Below are 20,737 nucleotides of genomic sequence, written 5' to 3'. Positions count from 1 at the left end.
ATGCATTCTAAAAGCAAATTAACTATTATTGTGCTTCATGACCCTGGATTTTACAGAACGAAGGTAAGAAGCACACAGATTCTTGACTTTTAAAAAGTTAAATATATCAGAGCCCACAATTTTCATATGAGGATAGTATCTGGCAGGAATTCCAGTGAGGACCACTATAGATAACAATCTATTATTCTATTGGTTTAAACTAATAGGTGGTTAAATTATTTGAAATGATTTATTTATTAGATCCTGAAGTTTCTTTTCCCTCCTACTTCCCAGGACTTCCAAATTAAAATAAAACAACCTGAATATGAAGTAATGCAAATAAACTTCTGTGGAACTGAAATTCCATATAGAACTGAATGTCAGGTAATACATAATGCAAGGGATATTGTTGTTAACAGATGAATGAATAACTAATATGCTACTCTCGATTTACCATTATGTCCTAATGTACATCTCAAGACATTTTAAATGTATGCCCATTTATTAAGACCTAGGAACTGTATTTCAGAGTAATTTCTCAGAGTGCAGCTTGGACCTAACATTTTTATCTTTCCTTTGTGAATTTCTCTGTTCATAAATAAGCTGAAAATATATCAGGGAGAAAACAGCAGAAGGTAAAAACATTATAATAATTCATTACTCCCTCCCCCCACTTTTGAAACCCAAGTATGCGATTCTTTGAAGTAGATTTTGTAGAACATGACATGTTGACTATTAGCTCTTCTTCCATTATCCTAGTAAATGAAATCTCCTGGATCAAAAATCTCCAACTAACCAAAGGGGATTTTCTATTTGTAGAAGGCTTTTGTAACTAGAACAACCAGTTGCCAGTTTCTGTTGATGAACATTCAATTTTTCCTCATTTAGTAGTTTTTTTTAAGATGGTGCTTTTTAGTCAAGATTGGATCTGCTGTCTGGGGATGATAGAATGATTGATTCAAAACAACTGGACAGTAGTAGATTGAAAAGGACAATTATGGAGAAATGTACTCCTTCTCGCCTACCTTCTATTTCATGAAGGGCAAGGATACATGGAACACAACTGTTCCAGATTGTGTTCCAGATTACAAACCATGCTATTCCCATAAATTGTATGTGTGGTGATTATAACTCTGGTACTTATACTAGAAAGTATGTTGGATGTCATATTTCCTCCTTAGATTTTCTTCCTTAGAATTACACAAAGCCCTTTCCAGACTTAAAATTATTCCAGAAGGGGGGAACACTGCTATTCAACATCTTGACTATTCCTATGTGCATATAGACTAAGCAGATATAAGACATTTCACCCATTAAAATGGCTTTTTAATCTTAGTGTATTGAAATAGAATTAAGGAGACTTATGCCTGAGATTGGAGAACTGTTTCCTGTCAATACAGTTTAGCTTCTCAAGGAAATTTGCCAAAAATTGGCATCTTGAGCATATGAACATAGCTTACACAAAGGCCATATACACTACATTCTTTGTATATTGTGTGTATAAATTTAAGAGGAAGAGCAGTGATAAATGATATTAAAGTTATTTACTGTATGTCATTATTTGGGAAATCTTTAGGCTGAAACACCACCAGATAAAGAAAACACAAGAAGAGTTGAATGTAATAAAACAGAGAGCCATTTTTGTGATGAAGCTTCATTGTGGGTCAGTATATTTCTTTGATGGTATTATGAAAAGATTTTCAGGTAACATTAAGAATGTTAGTCCCCCCCCCCCTTAGGACAATTGTAAATCCTATTAAAGTTATTTATGCCACTATTTTGGAAATCTTTAGGCTGAAACACCATCAGATAAAGAAAACACAAGAAGAGTTGAACGTAATAAAGCAGAGAGCGATTTTTGTGATGAAGCTTCATTGTGGGTCAGTATATTTCTTTGACGGTATTATGAAAAGATTTTCTGGTAACATTAAGAATGTTAGTTTCCCCTCCTTAGGACAATTGTAAATCCTATTAAAGTTATTTATGCCACTATTTTGGAAATATTTAGGCTGAAACACCATCAGATGAAGAAAACACAAAAAGAGTTGAATGTAATGGAACAGAGAGCAATTGTGATGAAGCTTCATTGTGGGTCAGTATTATTCTTGAAAATATTATGTAAAGATTTTCTGGTAACATTAAGAATGTTTAGTTCTCCCCCATAGGAAAATGGTAAGTCCTATTAAAATTATTTATGTCATTATTTGGGAAATCTTTAGGCTGAAACACCATCAGATAAAGAAAACACAGGAAATGTTGAACATAACAGAAGGGAGAGCAATTCTTCCAATCAAGCTTCATTACAGGTTAGTATCTTATTCATTTATTTATTTATTGGATTTGTATGCCGTCCCTCTCCGGAGACTCGGGGCGGCTAACAGCAATAATAAAACAGCATATAATAGTAATCCAATACTATCATCCTTGAAAGTATTATGAAAAGATTTTCTGGTAACATTAAAAAAGTTTAATTCTTCCTCCATATGCACTGCATGGAATTCTCCATCCTCCATCATGTACACACTATTTTGATTAAATTGAAACGGAAAAAAAGAATGATTGTTTAGAGAGAAATGACACAATGCATTCCTTCTTATGCATCAACAATGGAATGTGGCTTTTCCTCCAACAGCCTTCCCTACACTATTTCAAAAGCTTATCCTGATTGAGAATCCTGGCAGTTATAATCCAACATTACTGGAGGGCTCTTTTGTTAGGCAAGTCACGGTGGTTTTGAGCAGAGGAAACTTAGAGAATAGAAAAGTTTAAACTGTTTGAAATGAACAATCTCCCTCATGTTACCTGCCTCTATCGTACCAATAGATTCTGTATTTTGTTAAGTGAGTTGAAGAGGAGAGAATTAAAAGAAGAAAAATTTCTGGGTGTAAAAATATTGAGCTCTTATCACCTCATCCTTCTCAATTTAGAATACTTAGGTATTTGTTATATGGTACATTTATCTTATGCTATAGGATATTTTGTTTTACAGGATAGGTCCATGCCTAAGTGAACAACAGTGACAGCAAGATCTCAGAGAAAGCCAAGAAAAATTGCATTAGTGTTTAGAACTGCTCTTGTGCTTTCATTAGGAATGATAATATTTTTAAATCCCTATCTGTTAATTAGAATAGAGATCACAAGAAAGTTTTCTGGTCAGCAACCAATGTGCATCTGGTACTTATTACCAGGTGCACATTGGTAATTATTTAAATGCCTTTGATTGTCTAGATTGAACACTTTCCAGTGGGCGTAAAATTGCAGGTTTAACTTAAGCAAATCATTGTCAGATAGAATTTTACCACACAGCGAGAGAAATGGAGAGAATACCCAAGTGATGGTGAATGCTTTGGTCTCTGCATGTGAAAAATTTGGAAATTATTTGGAAGATTTATTTATTTATAAAATGCCTAAGGACGACGGAAACAGCTTCCCCCACCACCTGGAGACCCTCTGAAGACCAGAAATGGACTATTTCCAAACTTCTTGCAGGCCCAGTAGGCTCGTGTTTCACCCTCCCCAGGCTCTAAAGGCTTCCCTGGAGCCGGGGGAAGGTAAAAACGCCCTGCCTCATCCCCCCAGAGGCTCTCTGGAAGCCAAAAACGCCCTCCCAGAGCCTCTGTGTGAGCCAAAAATCATCTGACCGGCACATTGCATGTTGGAGCTGAGATAAGGCAATGGCTCACGTGACAACAGATATTGCTCCGCGTGCCACCATCTCTAGAGGATGCCTGCGAGGACTTTAAAAAGAACAATGAACCAGACATTGCTGAACTCACATAAAAAATGAACACATAAATACTATGCATAGAATAGCCCAAAGCACACATTCTGGTGAGAGAAAAGTTCCGTGTGGATAGGCTCCAGCACCCATCTGAAAGCTCTAAACTTCTGGTTCTGGTGACCCATCTAGATTGGATCAGTAGTGGGTTCTAAAACCCTTTACTACCGGTTTGCGTGCAGAAGCGTTCCAGGTGGGTTGCGGAGCTTCCCACTGCCATACTACTGGTTCTTAGAACCAAGCCAAATTGGGACCAACCCACTGCTGGATTGGATCCTGTCACATGAAAAATTTTCAGGCATTCTCAGAAGTCTCGACAAACATAATGGATTTTTAATTTTACCACAAATGTGCTTGCATTTGATTTGATAAGTGACCCTAGGATATTTCATTCTGGTATTATTAACAGATTAAACATATGGGATGTCCAATTCTCTCTCCAATTACTCCATTTATGCTGAGTTCAGTAGAAAGGCTTTCTGAACATACTTCAGCCTACAAAATAGTTTACAGATTTCCTAAAACTGTTCTGTGATGCTGTTGCAAGGTTGTGACTGTGCTAATTTTTTATTATAATTTTTATATAGGCTGGGTTTTAGTGTTAATGTTTTACAGAGTTTACAAAACAAACCAGCCACAAACCTCTTGTTATTCCGTAAACAGAGCAACCAGTTTGTCCTGGTAGCAAATTAGAAGGCAGCAGATTAGAGTTTAGCCCCAATTTATCACCTATCCCCATTGCTTGAAGCAGTTGCTTCATTTAACCCTGCTGTTCTGTTTGAAAAAAGTTCCTAATGTTATGTTCCCGGGTCACCCTGACCCGGACCGAAAACTCTTCATTTGCAGTGCTTATGTTTGGTCTTTTTGAAAGCTTTTTTCACCTGGAAACATGTTTGAACATTTCTGCACACAATGGAATGAAAATTGAACTGAAAAAATTAATCCTTATTGGTTTATTTTGCACATAAATGTGCCTCCCCCCCGTTTTTGTGAAAGTTTTTTCAATTTATGGATAGTTTTGCTTGCAAAATCCATTCTATTTTACTAAAGTTGGTGTGGGATTGGTAGCTTGAACATTTCTGCACACAATGATATGAAAATTGAACTGAGAAAATTAATCCTTATTGGTTTATTTTGCTCATAAATGGGCCCCCATGCTTATACTCAAATAGGCTTATACTCGAGTAGGCTTATACTCGAGTATAAAATGATATGGTCTTATATTCAAAAATAAACCAATAAGAATCATTTTTTTTCAGTTCATTTCTATTTTTCTTATGTTTAGGATTGTTCAATTTAGTATATCAAAACTTTTGAGTTTATTGATAATTTTGCCTGCAAAATGCATTCTATTTTACTATTCTATTTTGGTGTGGGATTGGTAGCTTGAACCTTTCTGAACATAATGATATGAAAATTAAACTGAAAAAATGATCCTTATTGGTTTATTTTGCTCATAAATGGGCCCCCATGCTTATACTCAAATAGGCTTATACTCGAGTAGGCTTATACTCGAGTATAAAACAATAAACCAATAAGAGTCATTTTTTTCAGTTCATTTATATTTTTCTTATGTTCAGGATTGTTCAATTTAGTATATCAAACCTTTTGGGGGAAAATTCCTTAGGGATTTGTAGCCTTAAAAAATATAAATTGACACGAAATTCAAAAAGGATGGGGGGAGGGGCTTTTTGATCAAAATAAAAATATAAGTCTCAATTTTTCCAGTTCAATTTTCATATCATTATGTTCATAAATGTTCAAACTAGTTTTCCAGTGGAAAAAGTTTTCAAAAAGACCAAATTCAAGTACCTAAAAAAAATCATTTTGATCCGGGTCTATATGACCCGAACAGAGTAAATGTGACTTTTTTTTTGCCAAGAAAAAAATTTTTCCCCCACCCCCACAAATATTTTTTTGATGATCAGCATTGTTAAATTGAGTAAATGAATGCATAAGATTTTAAAGAATATTTCGGATTTGGAGCATAAAAAAATAAAAAGTGAAAATTGTTGCAAGCAGCCAGGGGGGGGGAGGCCTTATTTCTGATGTTAAAAAAACAGTAAGAATCATTTTTTTCAGTTCCTTTATATTTTTCTTATATTCAGAAATGTTCAAGGTACCATTCCCACACCAACTCCAGTAAAATAGACTGCATTTTGCAAGCAAAACTATCCATAAATTGAAAAAACTTTCACAAAAACGGGGGGGGGGGGGAGGCACATTTATGGGCAAAATAAACCAATAAGGATTAATTTTTTCAGTTCAATTTTCATTCCATTGTGTGAAGAAATGTTCAGACTACTTTCCAAGTGAAAAAAGCTTTCAAAAAGACCAAACATAAGCACTGCAAATGAAGAGTTTTCGGTCCGGGTCAGGGTGACCCGGGAACATAACATTAGGGAGGTTTTTTTTTTCAGCAAGAAAGAAACCTCCCACCCCCCCAAAAAAATTCTCATAGAGAGAACCCCTGAAATGATGAAAAGTCATGAAATTTCAAGTTTCAGATATGCAGGGAAAATTTTTTACAGGGTCTCAAACCTTGATTTCGGGTCTCACAGACCCGAACAGAACAGCAGGGTTAATCTAATAACAAAACAGGCTTTCTTCCAGAATACCAGTTCATTTTGTTATTAGACTCAAATTGTAGGTTCCCTGTTTATGGGAAAAAAATAGAATAAATCTCAAATGCATGATGTTTAAAGGCTTAATTCCCAAGACCCTTTGTAAACAAAAAATGTGTAAATTCTCTTGAGTGTAAATCCATAACCTTACTTCTACTGACATTTTATGAATGTTAATTTATTTTATAGTTGTGTTCCTGAATTTAGTTTTGAGGCTGAATGAATCTACAACTTTGCATTGATTTTGGCAGAATAACAGTAAACAAATATAGTGTCTGCAGTGAACATTTGCACACAAATTTTTGGCTACAACCAGTGCAAATATAATCTAATGCGTATCATTTCTTCTTACCCAAATTCTAAAATGAGAACCGAGATTCCTGAAGTCTATCAGCTGAGAATGTATGCTCTTTTTAAAATAATGTAAACTAAGGAAGAATGCTATTTTGAGGTCCCTTCCACAAGCGGAACAATGGCATATCCCTTAAAGTGATTAAAATCCCTGATCCCAAAATTGCCAACAAGATCATCAACATAATCGCCAACATAATCACCACCTATCCCTATTGCTTGAAGCAGTTGCTTCATTTAACCGATGACAGATATGGCACAAGAAGAAGAAGAACAAAATCAATATCTAGAGAAGGCTCACTACTTTTTAAAAAACTGAAATTTTACTTAAATCAATATATATATATATATATATATATATATATATATATATATATATATATATATATATATATATATATATATATATGTAGATTGTTCTGAGTTCGGGTTTTGCCCTGTGTAATATTTTGCATGTCTATGCGACGTTTCGGTGAAATCACATTCACCATCATCAGGCTAATTTACAGCAGCACGAAGCTTATAACTTCAGCCTGATGACGGTGAATGTGATTTCACCGAAACGTCGCATAGACACTCAAAATATTACACGGGGCAAAACCCGAACTCAGAACAATCTACATATACATATACATATACATATACATATACATATACATATACATATATATTGATGAGACCATAACAAGGTCGAAATAGATTATACTAGGCTCCCTTCCTTTTCACTTATCAGCAAAATATGCTGGTCAGGAAATATTAAAAGGGTTTTGGCTTCTATTCTCCTTTCTTTTAGGAACCGGTAGCTCTTTTCTCTTTGCTGTCTGTACGGATCATTAGAATGACAAACCTCAGAGAAGCAGATTTGCGTGAGTATCTTTGAATTATCATTCCTCAGCCTGGTATCTTTCAGCTACTGTATGTGAGACTGGAAATCCCTGGCAGCTAGCCAAACTTCCTTGATAATCTGGGAGTTGTAGTCCAATACAGCTGGAAGCCTAGTCTAAATCTTATGAATTGTTTTCAAAGTGCCGGTTTTAATAACTGATCTCAAATGTTGTAACAGTATCTGTATGAAATATTACAGGTAAATTTCAGCTTACAACAGTTCATTAGTGACTGTTCAAAGTTACGATGACTCTGAAAGAAGTGACTTATGACAGTTTTTCACCCTTCTGTAGCTGTATCCCTATGGTCACATGATCACCCTTACATAGCAGCATTTCTATAGTCGCATGATCAAAATTGAGATGCTTCAGATGTTCATATTTATGATGGTCATGTGATCCCCTTCTGCCAAGCAAAAGGGGAATTTGGAATCCAGATTCACTTAACAACCATCTTACTAACTTAACAACTGCAGCAAGAAAAATCGTAAAATGGGTCAAACTCACTTAACAAAAGTTTCACTTAACAACATACATTTTGGGCCTCAACTGTGCTCATAACTCGAGGATTATAATTACAGGAACGTCATTGGCAATAGTTACTGCTGCAAACGCTGCAGAGATGCAATAATGCTACTACTGCCTTTGCTGAAAAATTTGAATCGTTTGTTGTTGTTGTTGTTGTTGTTGTTGTTGTCAGTGAGAAATGAAAAGGGAGATGCCATTTTCCACTCATGTTTAGAACCAGGATGGGAACAAAATAACTGGATATTATCAGTTGCCGAGCAGTGACCCTGCATTAAAAGCTATGTAACATTAAAAAAAAATTGGTCAGACCAAGTCTTCTTTATATATTAAAACCAGTGCTTATAATTTATTCTTCAATCTGCTCTTCCCTTTCCCAATTATGCTTGGTTTTTTTCTTCCTTACGCCACTAATTTCTACAAATAGCTTCAGGGATTAAATCCTGTCCTTAGCACAGATAATTAGACAAAGAAGTATGCAGTTGTACATCAGGTTATATCTTCCAACTAATTGAGTGGATATGCTCTAATAAAACATTGCTCCCTAGGTGGTAGGGCGGAAGGAAAACAGATGTTTTCAGAATGAGGAAGCATTCCACGAAGTAATTTCTTAACCCTAACTTCCAGGCTTTTCCTCTGTTCCACCATTGAACAACAATGCACTTCATACTTGTGCCATTTCTCCAGAAAACTTGGTTTTATGGTGAGCTATACCAGTTGCTCAGAAGAACAGAATAAAATACTGTAAGATTCACATACAGAGGTCTTCAAACTTGGCAGCTTTAAGACTTGTTGACTTCAACTTCTAACTTCAACTTAAAGTTGCTAAGTCTGAGGACCCCTGAAATAGAATATAGAAATAAAATTATTTCTTTGACAGCACGGTCTTCATATTTCGGCCAAAGCAAATATCTTTACAGGTAGTCCTCATCTTACAACTGTTCACTTAGTGATCAAAGTTATAACAGCACTGAAAAAAAGTGTCTTATCACATGCTTACTTTGTTAGTAGAATAATTTGTTCCTCTCCAGATGTGTCAAGACTAGAATTCCTAAAAATATTTAGTTATCTTAAACTTTCAGATATGCTTGGGCTGCTACTCCCAGAAATCCTAGCCAACACCCATGATGGTTGGGAATCTGGAAACTACCAGGTGACTGTAAAAAGCATCACATTTCCAATAGTAGTTCCAGTGCAATTTACCTAATATCTGCTTTAGAACAGTAGTAATTTAGAACTGTAATTCTCTTAAAGTAAGGAGTCTATACCTGCTTTTTTAAAAAAAATATTTTTATTTTATTTTTCAATAGACAAACAAAAACAAACAACATTCAACATTCTATATCTACTTTTTAAAGTTAATGTTGTTATTATTGGTTATATTATTTATATAACCATATAACCATTATTTATGATTATATGGTTATATATTATTGAGCATCTCTGCCAGATACTTGGGATAGGTAGATGTGGATGTTTGATAGTGTTACAAGATATTGTTGTAGGATGTAAGCTAGTTGGTCGGGTGGTAGGGGAAGCAAGTAGGATGCTTGGCTGCATAGCTAGAGGTATAACAAGCAGGAAGAGGGAAATTGTGATCCCGCTATATAGAGCGCTGGTGAGACCACATTTGGAATACTGTGTTCAGTTCTGGAGACCTCACCTACAAAAAGATATTGACAAAATTGAACGGGTCCAAAGACGGGCTACAAGAATGGTGGAAGGTCTTAAGCATAAAACATATCAGGAAAGACTTAATGAACTCAATCTGTATAGTCTGGAGCAGTGATTTTCAACCTTTTTTGAGCTGCGGCACATTTTTTACATTTACAAAACCATGGGGCACATTGGGGGGGGGGCTAAAAATATATTGGACAAAAAATTATCTCTCTTCCTCCCTTTTGCTCTATTTCTCTCTCCCTCTTTCTCTCCCTTCCTTTTTTTCTCTCTCCATCCCTCTTTCTTTCTCTCTCTTGCTTTCTTTCTTTCTCTCTCTTGCTTTCTTTCTTGTTCTCTTTCTCTCTTTCTTTCTTGCTTTCTCTCTCTTGCTTGCTTTCTCTCGTTTTCTTTCTCTCTTGCTTGCTTTCTCTTTCTCTCTCTCTCTCTTGTTTTCTTTCTCTGAGCTTCGCGGCACACCTGACCATGTCTCACGGCACACTAGTGTGCCACGGCACACTGGTTGAAAAACACTGGTCTGGAGGACAGAAGGAAAAGGGGGGACATGATCGAAACATTTAAATATGTCAAAGGGTTAAATAAGGTTCAGGAGGGAAGTGTTTTTAATAGGAAAGTGAACACAAGAACAAGGGGACACAATCTGAAGTTAGTTGGGGGAAAGATCAAAAGCAACATGAGAAAATATTATTTTACTGAAAGAGTAGTAGATCTTTGGAACAAACTTCCAGCAGATGTGGTTGGTAAATCCACAGTAACTGAATTTAAACATGCCTGGGATAAACATATATCCATCCTAAGATAAAATACAGAAAATAGTATAAGGGCAGACTAGATGGACCATGAGGTCTTTTTCTGCCGCCAGTCTTCTATGTTTCTAGTCAAAGTAAAGCTGTCTTTTGCAATTGACTGATCTTGAATTTGTCAGTGCCAATGTTATTCAAATAGTGCTGCAATTGTTTTGGGATTTATTACTATTGTTATTATTGTTGCTGCTGCGAGAGCCATCGTGGGGTTTCCAAGATTCGCCCACGTTTCTTCAACACTCTGTGACTTGCATTGGCTGCCGATCAGTTTCTGGTCACAATTCAAAGTGTTGGTCATGACCTTTAAAGCCCTACATGGCATTGGACCAGAGTACCTCTGGAACCGCCTGCTACCGCACGAATCCCAGCGACCGATAAGGTCCCACAGAGTTGGCCTTCTCCGGGTCCCGTCGACTAAACAATGTCATTTGGTGGGCCCCAGGGGAAGAGCCTTCTCTGTGGCGGCCCCGGCCCTCTGGAACCAACTCCTCCCAGAGATTAGAACTGCCCCCACCCTTCATGTCTTTCGTAAACTACTCAAAACTCACTTATACTGCCAGGCATGGGGGAGTTGAGACACCTTTTCCCCAGGCTTTTTTATACTTTGTTTTATATTTGGTATGAATGTGCTGTTTGGTTTTTAAAATAATGATAGGGTTTTATATGTTTTTAATATTAGATTTGTTCCACTGCTATACTGTATTGTTTTTATTACTGTTGTGAGCCGCCCCGACTCTTCGGAGAGAGGCGGCATGCAAATCTAATAAATAATAATAATAATAATAATAATAATAATAATAATAAATAATAATAATTTTGGGGTTTTAACTGTTTTATATTACTATTGTTTTATTATGATATTCATTATTATGATATTCATATTGTTTTATATTAGATTATCTTTATTACTGTATGTTACCCAGAGTCCGCAAGGAGTTGAGTGGCTTAAAAGTCAATTAAATTAAATTAAATTAAATTTGTATTAAGTTAAGTTAAGTTAAGTTAAATTCATGTTAATATAAGACACACACACACACACACCCCCCTCCAAAACTGAGAGTTTCACTTTACAATGAAGAAAAATATGGATAAATACAAATGGAAACCCAGGCATTTGTATAATATAAAAACACATTCACCGAACAGCTAAAAAAATAGCCTGGCTCTTATACTTTATTGCAAAAGGTGATCACTGTGCACATCTGTCTTCAGGCTTGAATTTATTGTCTCTGCTTTAAATGAGAACCTTCAATCTATTAAGATCCAACATGCTGATACAGCAAGAAACTCCATTGTACAGATGCTGTGTGGGAGATATACAAGGCAATATGAATATTATATCAGGATATCCTTATATAATTACGCCATGCTGTTCAAATTTCAGTTCTTCACATTTACATTTTTGTTGTTTTGAAACTTGCAGTAAGCCAAAGTGATTGTTATGTGAGTTTGAGATTGCCATCTTCTTCCTTCGGCTCTTCACGGACAAAAACTATTTCAAATTGCATAAATCCAGTCTGGAATGAAACATTCTACTTCAGGATTCAGACTATGGCTAAGGTGAGGCACCAATAACGATCTTTTCCAGGAGGATGCCTTCTTATGTTTACATTGGGGGATAGGTGAGAAATGTATTTGAATCTTAGCAAGGCATGTGAACCTAGGTCAGTGATGGTGAACCTATGGCACAGGTGCCACAGGTGGCACGTGGAGCCATATCTGCTGGCACATGAGCCACTGCCCTAGCTGAGCTCCAGCATACATGTATGTGCCAGCCAGCTAATTTTTGGCTTGCCCAGAGGCTCTGGGAGGGCATTTTTGGCTTCCAGAAAGTCTTGGAGGGGATGGGGGAGGGCATTTTTACCCTCCCCCGGCTCCAGAGAAGCCTTTGGAGCCTGGGGACGGTGAAACACGAGCCTACTGGGCTCACCAGAAGTTGGGTAACAGGACGTTTCGGGGCTCCAGAAGGCTTCCAGAAGCCAATATTTTGTTTTCAGACATTCTAATTTCTCCTTTTCTAAATTACCAACCTTTTATTTCATCCCCCACCTCATGACTTAGAGAATTATTACTTTTTCATAATGGGGCCATTCGCCTGTCTTCATACAAACAGTTAATTCAAAGATACAAAGGAAGGGGAATTCATAAATAATGCCACAGAGAGATATGAACAACTGTACATGAATATTAATGAATATTAACTGCTCCAAACTTGACTGTAAAAAATATGACTTCAGTAACTGAGTTGTCGAAGCTTGGAACTCATTACCAGACTCCATAGTCTCATCCCCAAACCCCCAACACTTTACCCTTTGATTATCTACGGTTGACCTATCCAGATTCCTAAGAGGTCAGTAAGGAACGAGTACAAGTGCACTAGAGTGCCTTCCGTCCCCTGTCCTATTGCTCTCCTATATCTCCTATACCTTTCTTCTATTCCTATATCTCTTCTTCTATTCTTTCATTGATATGTTCTATTATTATATCTTCTTTTCTATTCTTTCATAGATATATTTTACTATGAGTATCTCCTCTGTAACCTTCATCATGTATTTTACTATGTGTGTGTGTATATATATATATATATACAGTGATACCTCGTCTTACAAACGCCTCATCATACAAACTTTTCGAGATACAAACCTGGGATTTAAGATTTTTTTGCCTCTTCTTACAAACTATTTTCACCTTACAAACCCACTGCCACCGCTGGGATGCCCCGCCTCTGGACTTCTGTTGCCAGTGAAGCGCCCGTTTTTGCGCTGCTGGGATTCCCCTGTGGCTCCCCTCCATGGGAAACCCCACCTCTGGACTTCCGTGTTTTTGTGATGCTGCAGGGGAATCCCAGCAGGGGCATCCCAGCAGTGCAAAAACAGGTGCTTCGCTGGCAACGGAAGTCCAGAGGTGGGGTTTCCCATGGAGGGGGGAGCCTCAGGGGAATCCCAGCAGTGCAAAAATGGGCGCTTCGGCTAGCAAAAGGGGTGAATTTTGGGCTTGCATGTATTAATCGCTTTTCCATTGATTCCTATGGGAAACACTGTTTCGTCTTACAAACTTTTCACCTTAAGAACCTCATCCAGGAACCAATTAAGTTTGTAAGACAAGGTATCACTGCGTGTGTATATATATCTATATCTATAACTATATCTATATATATCTATATATCAAGAATAGTCCTAAAAATGCGAGTTCCAGGTATGTGTGTGAATGATGAGGCAGCAGCCATCTCGATCACCGGAACATAGAAACTTTAATAAAACCACTTAGCTTTCGTTAGCGTGCTGCTAACTTCGTCAGAGTATTAAAATGCCATGGGAGACAATCACCTTTATAAAGCCTTATTCAGTCTGCTCATTGCCCGCGTCATAGGGCCACACCCTTCCCTCCCCTCTGCGGCAAGCCTAATTGTGGGCTTGCTCATGCTGGCTAAAGGGGGATCTGCCGCTATCCCCCTTTAGCCAGCATGAGCAAGCCCACAATTAGGCTTGCCGCAGAGGGGAGGGAAGGGTGTGGCCCTATGACGCGGGCAATGAGCAGACTGAATAAGGCTTTATAAAGGTGATTGTCTCCCATGGCATTTTAATACTCTGACGAAGTTAGCAGCACGCTAACGAAAGCTAAGTGGTTTTATTAAAGTTTCTATGTTCCGGTGATCGAGATGGCTGCTGCCTCATCATTCACATATCTATATATCTATATATCTATATATCTATATCTATATCTATATCTATATCTATATCTATATCTATATCTATATCTATATCTATATCTATATCTATATCTATATCTATATCTATATCTATATCTATATCTATATCTATATCTATATCTATATCTATATCTATATCTATATCTATATCTATATCTATATCTATATCTATATCTATATATATATATGTGTGTGTGTGTGTGTGTGTGTGTGTTTATGTCGGATCACCCTGGTATAGCTGTGGCTAGCTGATGAGGCCAGAACAAGGCCGAAATGGGACCATCCTAGTCTCCCTTAATTTTAAAATTCCAGCTAAAAAAACATTTGACACACACACACACACACACACACACACACACACACACACAGTAAAATACATGATGAAGGTTACAGAGGAGATACTCATAGTAAAATATATCTATGAAAGAATAGAAAAGAATAGAAAAGAAGATATAGTAATAGAACATATCAATGAAAGAATAGAAGAAGAGATATAGGAATAGAAGAAAGGAATAAGAGATATAGGAGAGCAATAAAACTAAAACTCTCATTGTGTATTGGACAAAATAAATAAATAAATAAACTAAAAATAAATAAATAAATTTGAATTGAAGCAGAGGTCCAACTCTCACTGCAGCTCTGAGCAGAGGTAGAATTTTGTACCTCACTTTGGGATCTTTTCTCACCTGAAAAACAAAGTAGTCTATTCCTTACACCCACATAGTGCCTCAAAGGGAAAATTCCTTCTCAAGGCTTCCTTTGTTGTTGCTCACACTAAACTGCAGTTCTTCTGGAAAAGCCAATAGCTGGGCAGCAGGAACCTTCAGGCTGAACCTCCAGCTGCTTTCGGAGGCTGGTAAACATGATCCTCTTCCTCTTCTTCCAAATATACCTGATTGCCATCAAAGCAGTGGGATGGGAAAGGAGTGCCTAATAAATTATCAGTTAGGCAAATATTTCTCATGTGCCCTTAGGTCTCTTTGACTGCTGGAAGAATTCTTGTTCTTATTTAGCTGGGCTGGCTGACTCAAAGATGTTTTGCCCTAAATCAGGGCTATCAAACTTGCGACCTGCAGCTTGGATATGTCACTCGTTTGCCACACCCATGCCCGGTTTAATGAAGAGGAAAAAAGTTGTTATACGTCATGTGACGATACTGTGATGATGCGAGTTTGATACCTCTATTTTATTTTATTTATTTAATTTTGTCCAATACAAATTGAAAGTTAAAGTTAAAGAGAATAAAAACATGTAGTAGTAAATATCAGGGAAAGGATAGAAGAAAAGATATGAGAATAAAATACGTCAATGAAGAGTAGAGGAAAGGATATATGAATGGGAGAAAAGATATATAAAATATAGGAGAGACAATTGGACAGGGGACGGAAGGCACCCTAGTGCACTTATGCTCGCCCCTTACTGATCTCTTAGGAACCTGGTGAGGTCAATTGTGGATAGTCTAAGGGAAAAATGTTGGGGATTGACACCACGGAGTCTGGTAATCAATTGCTAAAGTCATAATTTTTACAGTCAAGTTTGGAGCAGCTGATATTAAGTTTGAACCTGTTGCGTGTTTTTGTGTTATTGCGGTTGAAGCTGAAGTAGTCGTTGACAGGCAGGATGTTGCAGCATATGATCTTGTGGGCAATACTTAGATCATGTTTAAGGCGTCGTAGTTCTAGGCTTTCTAGACCCAGGATTGTAAATCTAATTTCGTAGGGTATTCTGTTTTGAGTGGTGGAGTGAACGGCTCATCTGGTAAAGTATCGTTGGACATTTTCTAGGGTGTTGATGTCCGAAATGTGGTTTGGGTTCCAGACAGATGAGCTGTATTTGAGGATGGGTCTGGCGAAAGTTTTGTAAGCTCTGGTGAGTAGTGTGAGATTGCCGGAGCAGAAGCTACGTAGGATCAGGTTGACAATTCTAGAAGCCTTTTTGGCGATATTGTTGCAGTGGGTTTTGGTACTTAGGCCATTTGATATTAGTATTCCAAAGTCTTTTACTGAGTGGGGGTTGTTTGTGAGATTTTGTTTATTTAGTTTGTATACGAGGTTCAGATTCTTTTTGCCGATATGGAGAACAGAGCATTTGCTAGATTAAATGTTAATGTGCTGAGAAGAAAATCTATCTTTCAGTGGCCAAAAATCCCTTGCCCAAGCCCCAAACTCCTTTAGAAAACAGCAGCTTAAATTTGGGCTGTAATAATTTCTTTGGATAGCTCTGAAGTGTTGACATTTTTGTTTCCTCTGATATTTTAACAGTCTAATACAGAAGATGTTCAAAATATCCAGACTGATTATTATAAAGTTATGTTTTAGTTAAAAATTGCAGCTATATTTTTTCTGGCTTGGGTAAAATTCCTACACCCAATGATTTTTTTTTAAAATACAGGCATTCCTCATTTAGTGACAGCAATTGGGATGGGCAGCTGAGTTATTAAGTAAAGTAGCTACTTAATGAAAATCTTTACCCTGACTGTGATTAGGACCCCAAACAGCTGGCTGAGTTCAAATGGTGGGCGATCCTGTGTGAAGAAGCGGGTGGCTGCTAGCAAGAGAGGGGAGAGTGTGAAGTTTATTATTTATTTATTTATTATTTATTAATTGGGCGTCTAGGCCACCCTCCTCCGAAGACTCAGGGTGGCTTACAACATATTAAAAAAACAGTAGAAAAACATTATAAGGTCCAATTATAAAATTAATCTTCTTGAAGCCTTGAGAATCTGAATCAATAGAAATAACCTAAGCCTCAGTCCTAGCAAGAAGTGATTGACTTATTTTTATTTATTTATTTATTTATTTATTTATTTATTTAGTTAGTTAGTTAGTTAGTCAGTCAGTCAAGTACATATTGGTAGTATATAAAGATATAACAATGTTTATGATACTAGTAAGAGAGAAACATTAGGACAGGGGACAGAATGCATGCTGGTGCACTTATGCACGCCCCCTACAGACCTCTTAGGAATCGGGTGAGGTCAAAAGTAGATAGTCTAAAGGTAAAGTTTTTGGGATTAGATGATGATACTAGAGCGTCAGGTATTAACTACTCAGTTACTAAAGTCCTTCATGGCACCGGACCAGAATATCTCTGGGACCGCTTTCTGCCGCACGATTCCAGCGACCGATTAGGTCCCATAGAGTTGGCCTTCTCTGGGTCCCATCAACGAAACAATGTCATCTGGTGGGGCCCAGGGGAAGAGCCTTCGCTGTGGCGGCCCTGACCCTCTGGAACCAACTCCCTCCGGAGATCAGAACTGCCCCCACCCTCCTTGCCTTTCGCAAACTCCTAAAAACCCACCTTTGTTGTCAGGCATGGGGAAATTGATTCCCCTGGGCCGTTTCATTTTTTGTATGGTTTGTTTGGGATGCATGACTGTTTTTTATAATAAGGGTTTTAAACTGTTTTTTAACCATTAGATTTGTACTATGTATTGTTGTTGTAAGCCGCTCCGAGTTTCCAGAGAGGGGCGGCATTCAAATCAAATCAAATCAAATCAAATCAAATCAAATCAAATCAAATCAAATCAAATCAAATCAAATCAAATCAAATCAAATCAAATCAAATCAAATCAAATCAAATCAAATCAAATCAAATCAAATCAAATCAAATCAAATCAAATCAAATCAAATCAAATCAAATCAAATCAAATCAAATCAAATCAAATCAAATCAAATCAAATCAATAAACAAATAAATAAAGTTGTATTTGCTGCAGCCGAGTTTGGAGCAGTTTACTTTAAGTTTGCATCTGTTGTGTGTTTGTTTGTTGTTGTGGTTGAAGCTGAAGTAGTCATTGACTGTTTTAGTTCCATGGCTGTTCCAACATTAGTTCTGGATAGATTTTATTTGTGTGTGTATGTGGGAGGGCTTCATCTCTGGCAAGTCATAGAGAGGTCAGTTCTTGCTTGCTTCCACATATTTCAATGAAGTCCTAAAATAGCTCTGCCTCCGATATTTATATGTTAAGACAATATAGAGAAGCAATGGATATTTAACTAAATATATTTAACATTTATGAATGGAAGTCTGTGAAACAGACACCATGAATATTAGAGTTTTGACTTTTCTGTCTAAAAGCAATTAATTCTGAAATTTCAAATCTTCAACCTTTAATGCTTGTTTGAATTGCCCTATACTTCTGCTGCTGCTGATCAAATCACTCTACCCCCTCCATCTTTGTTTTTTTAAAAAAAACAATCCTGCCCTTCTATTCCCTAGAATATACTTGAAATAACCGTCTATGATGAAGACAGCCCATTGAGTGATGAGGAACTCTGTAGAGTTACATTTGATATAGCAAATCTTCCATTTGAAGAAAGAGTTTGCAAGCATTTTGAATTGAACAAAGAGGTGAGAATTGCAATTAGATATTCAGAATAGTTAGTTACAGTACCAAATAATGTATATTTTCTGAAATGTGGCTTATATTTAATTGTTCATTGCACTGTTTTATTTCATTTTTTATTCACCATTGCCTTTGACTGGGTGTTACATAGAGTGATTTTCCAAAAGTTGTTTCCTTTAGAAACATATACCTAAAATAATTGCTGTTGGCTAATGATATCCTATTTCACAGTAATCATTTTAAGCAGATGTGGAATCTCCAATTGTTTTAATAGAACATATAAAAAGAAATGTGGCAAATATGGTCCATTGACTTCTTATAAAAAATGTACAGGTTGATCCAAGTTGGAAAGATCTGGTGATCTTTTTCTCTCAGAACAGACCAAACTGAGCATTTTCACAGAGGTAGATTCTGCACAACAGGAAGTAATATTCTAATGAGTATTCAAAATGTGTCACCATAAAAATACTGATTAATTACATGTTGTCCTCAAATGTACATTTGGCTTTGAACAACACAAGTAACAGGGATGAGATGTTATAAAGATAAAGTTGCTGCCAGAAATTGAAGTCATAGAATAGAATAGAACAGAACAGAACAGAACAGAATAGAACAGAACAGAACAGAATTCTTTATTGGCAAGTGTGATTGGACATACAAGGAATTTGTCTTCGGCACGTAAGCTCTCCGTGTACATAAAAATGCATTCATCAAGAATCATAAGATACAACACTTAGTGATAGTCACGGGATACTAAATAAGCAATCAAATCATACTAGGAAACTAAATAAAACAATATAAATTATAAAGATACAACCAACAATGTTATAGTCATAAGTAGGAGGAGATAGGTAACAGGGAGGATCAGTTTCGGTTAGCATTTAAAGAAGCTAATATTTTGAACATTTGATTTCAATTTTAGAAAAATGAATTGCTAGAAGTGGAATTCTATTTGGAAAACATGTGAGTAAAAGTTGAGCAAATGTAATAGCTGAGTTACAAGCTAAAGTTATTAACTTTAATACCGTACAATATGAATTGTGGTTCATTTTACTGCATTTGCAAATGTCTTAGTACAGTATATTTTTCAAAATGGCAAAACCTTTTGGAGGAGTGTGCACAGGGGGATTGCATGCACATACATGGGAGGTGGGAGAGCATGGGAGTCATGTTCACATGTGCGGGAGTGGGACACATGGTGAGGGGGAAATCGTGCACTCAGAGAAGAGCCTTCTCTGTGGTGGCCCCGGCCCTCTGAAATCAACTCCTCCCAGAGATTTGAATTGCCCCCACCCTCCGTGTCTTCCGCAAGATGTCGAAGACCCATTTATGTCACCAGGCATGGGGGGGCTAATCCCCCCTTCTGACTTGTAGCATTTGAGTGTGGCTTTGTAGTACTGATTCTTTTTAGTAATACTAATGGATTTTAACTTGTTTTTCTTAATATTGGATTTGTATTGTATTGTATTATTATTGCTGTCCCCCAGTCGTCATCGTCGTCATCATCATCATCATCATCATCATCATCATCATCATTGCACTTTTTTTCTCTCCTCTAGATCAGATATGCCAGAAAACCTTATAAGTAATGGAGTACTCTTGGTATGTTTGTTGCTTTTGTACTTATACTTACAATATCGGTAGCTTGGGAAGATGCGTGTTTAAAATGGGTCAAACTGGAAACTTCTCAAACTCTGAACATTCCAGTTACATTTGAAAAAGTGGCTTCAATCTTGCAATGAGTAGCTCTGATCATTCTAAAATAAAACTACTATTTTTGAAATTGAAAGCAAGTATTCCAAATAGGGCCTTTAAAAGTTTGGAATATATCAAGAAAGCTGGAATAACACATTTTGAGATAGAAACATCTATTTTGTACTTGAAACATTTTGCATAACTCCAGATGCTACTTTGGAGGAAAGGATATTTTGTATAAATTAATGCATGAATTGCTTAATAAAATATGATTCTGATACAATGATTTTTAAAGTAATTCTCAATATATTCCTTCTCCTTGCTATACAGCAACTTTTCCAAATCTATTAGAGTGTCCACTTTTA

The 20,737-nt window shown here is 36.8% G+C and overlaps 1 protein-coding gene across 1 annotated transcript in view; it reads left to right on the top strand.

Annotated features, from left to right (window-relative positions):
- LOC139161601 (cytosolic phospholipase A2 epsilon-like) overlaps nt 1-20,737 on the top strand; it is a 50,082-nt gene continuing 29,345 nt past the window's right edge. The window contains exons 1-9 of the mRNA XM_070741005.1: nt 1-63; nt 1,773-1,859; nt 1,988-2,071; nt 2,199-2,285; nt 7,526-7,598; nt 12,045-12,181; nt 18,551-18,682; nt 19,600-19,640; nt 20,237-20,279. Of these exons, the coding sequence (XP_070597106.1) occupies nt 1-63; nt 1,773-1,859; nt 1,988-2,071; nt 2,199-2,285; nt 7,526-7,598; nt 12,045-12,181; nt 18,551-18,682; nt 19,600-19,640; nt 20,237-20,279 (747 nt within the window). The remainder of the gene's footprint in view (nt 64-1,772; nt 1,860-1,987; nt 2,072-2,198; nt 2,286-7,525; nt 7,599-12,044; nt 12,182-18,550; nt 18,683-19,599; nt 19,641-20,236; nt 20,280-20,737) is intronic.

This window comes from Erythrolamprus reginae, chromosome 1, assembly GCF_031021105.1.
Source record: "Erythrolamprus reginae isolate rEryReg1 chromosome 1, rEryReg1.hap1, whole genome shotgun sequence".
Lineage (NCBI taxonomy): Eukaryota > Metazoa > Chordata > Lepidosauria > Squamata > Dipsadidae > Erythrolamprus > Erythrolamprus reginae.
Note: the sequence above shows the minus strand (reverse complement) of the source record. Positions and strands in the feature narration are given on the sequence as shown.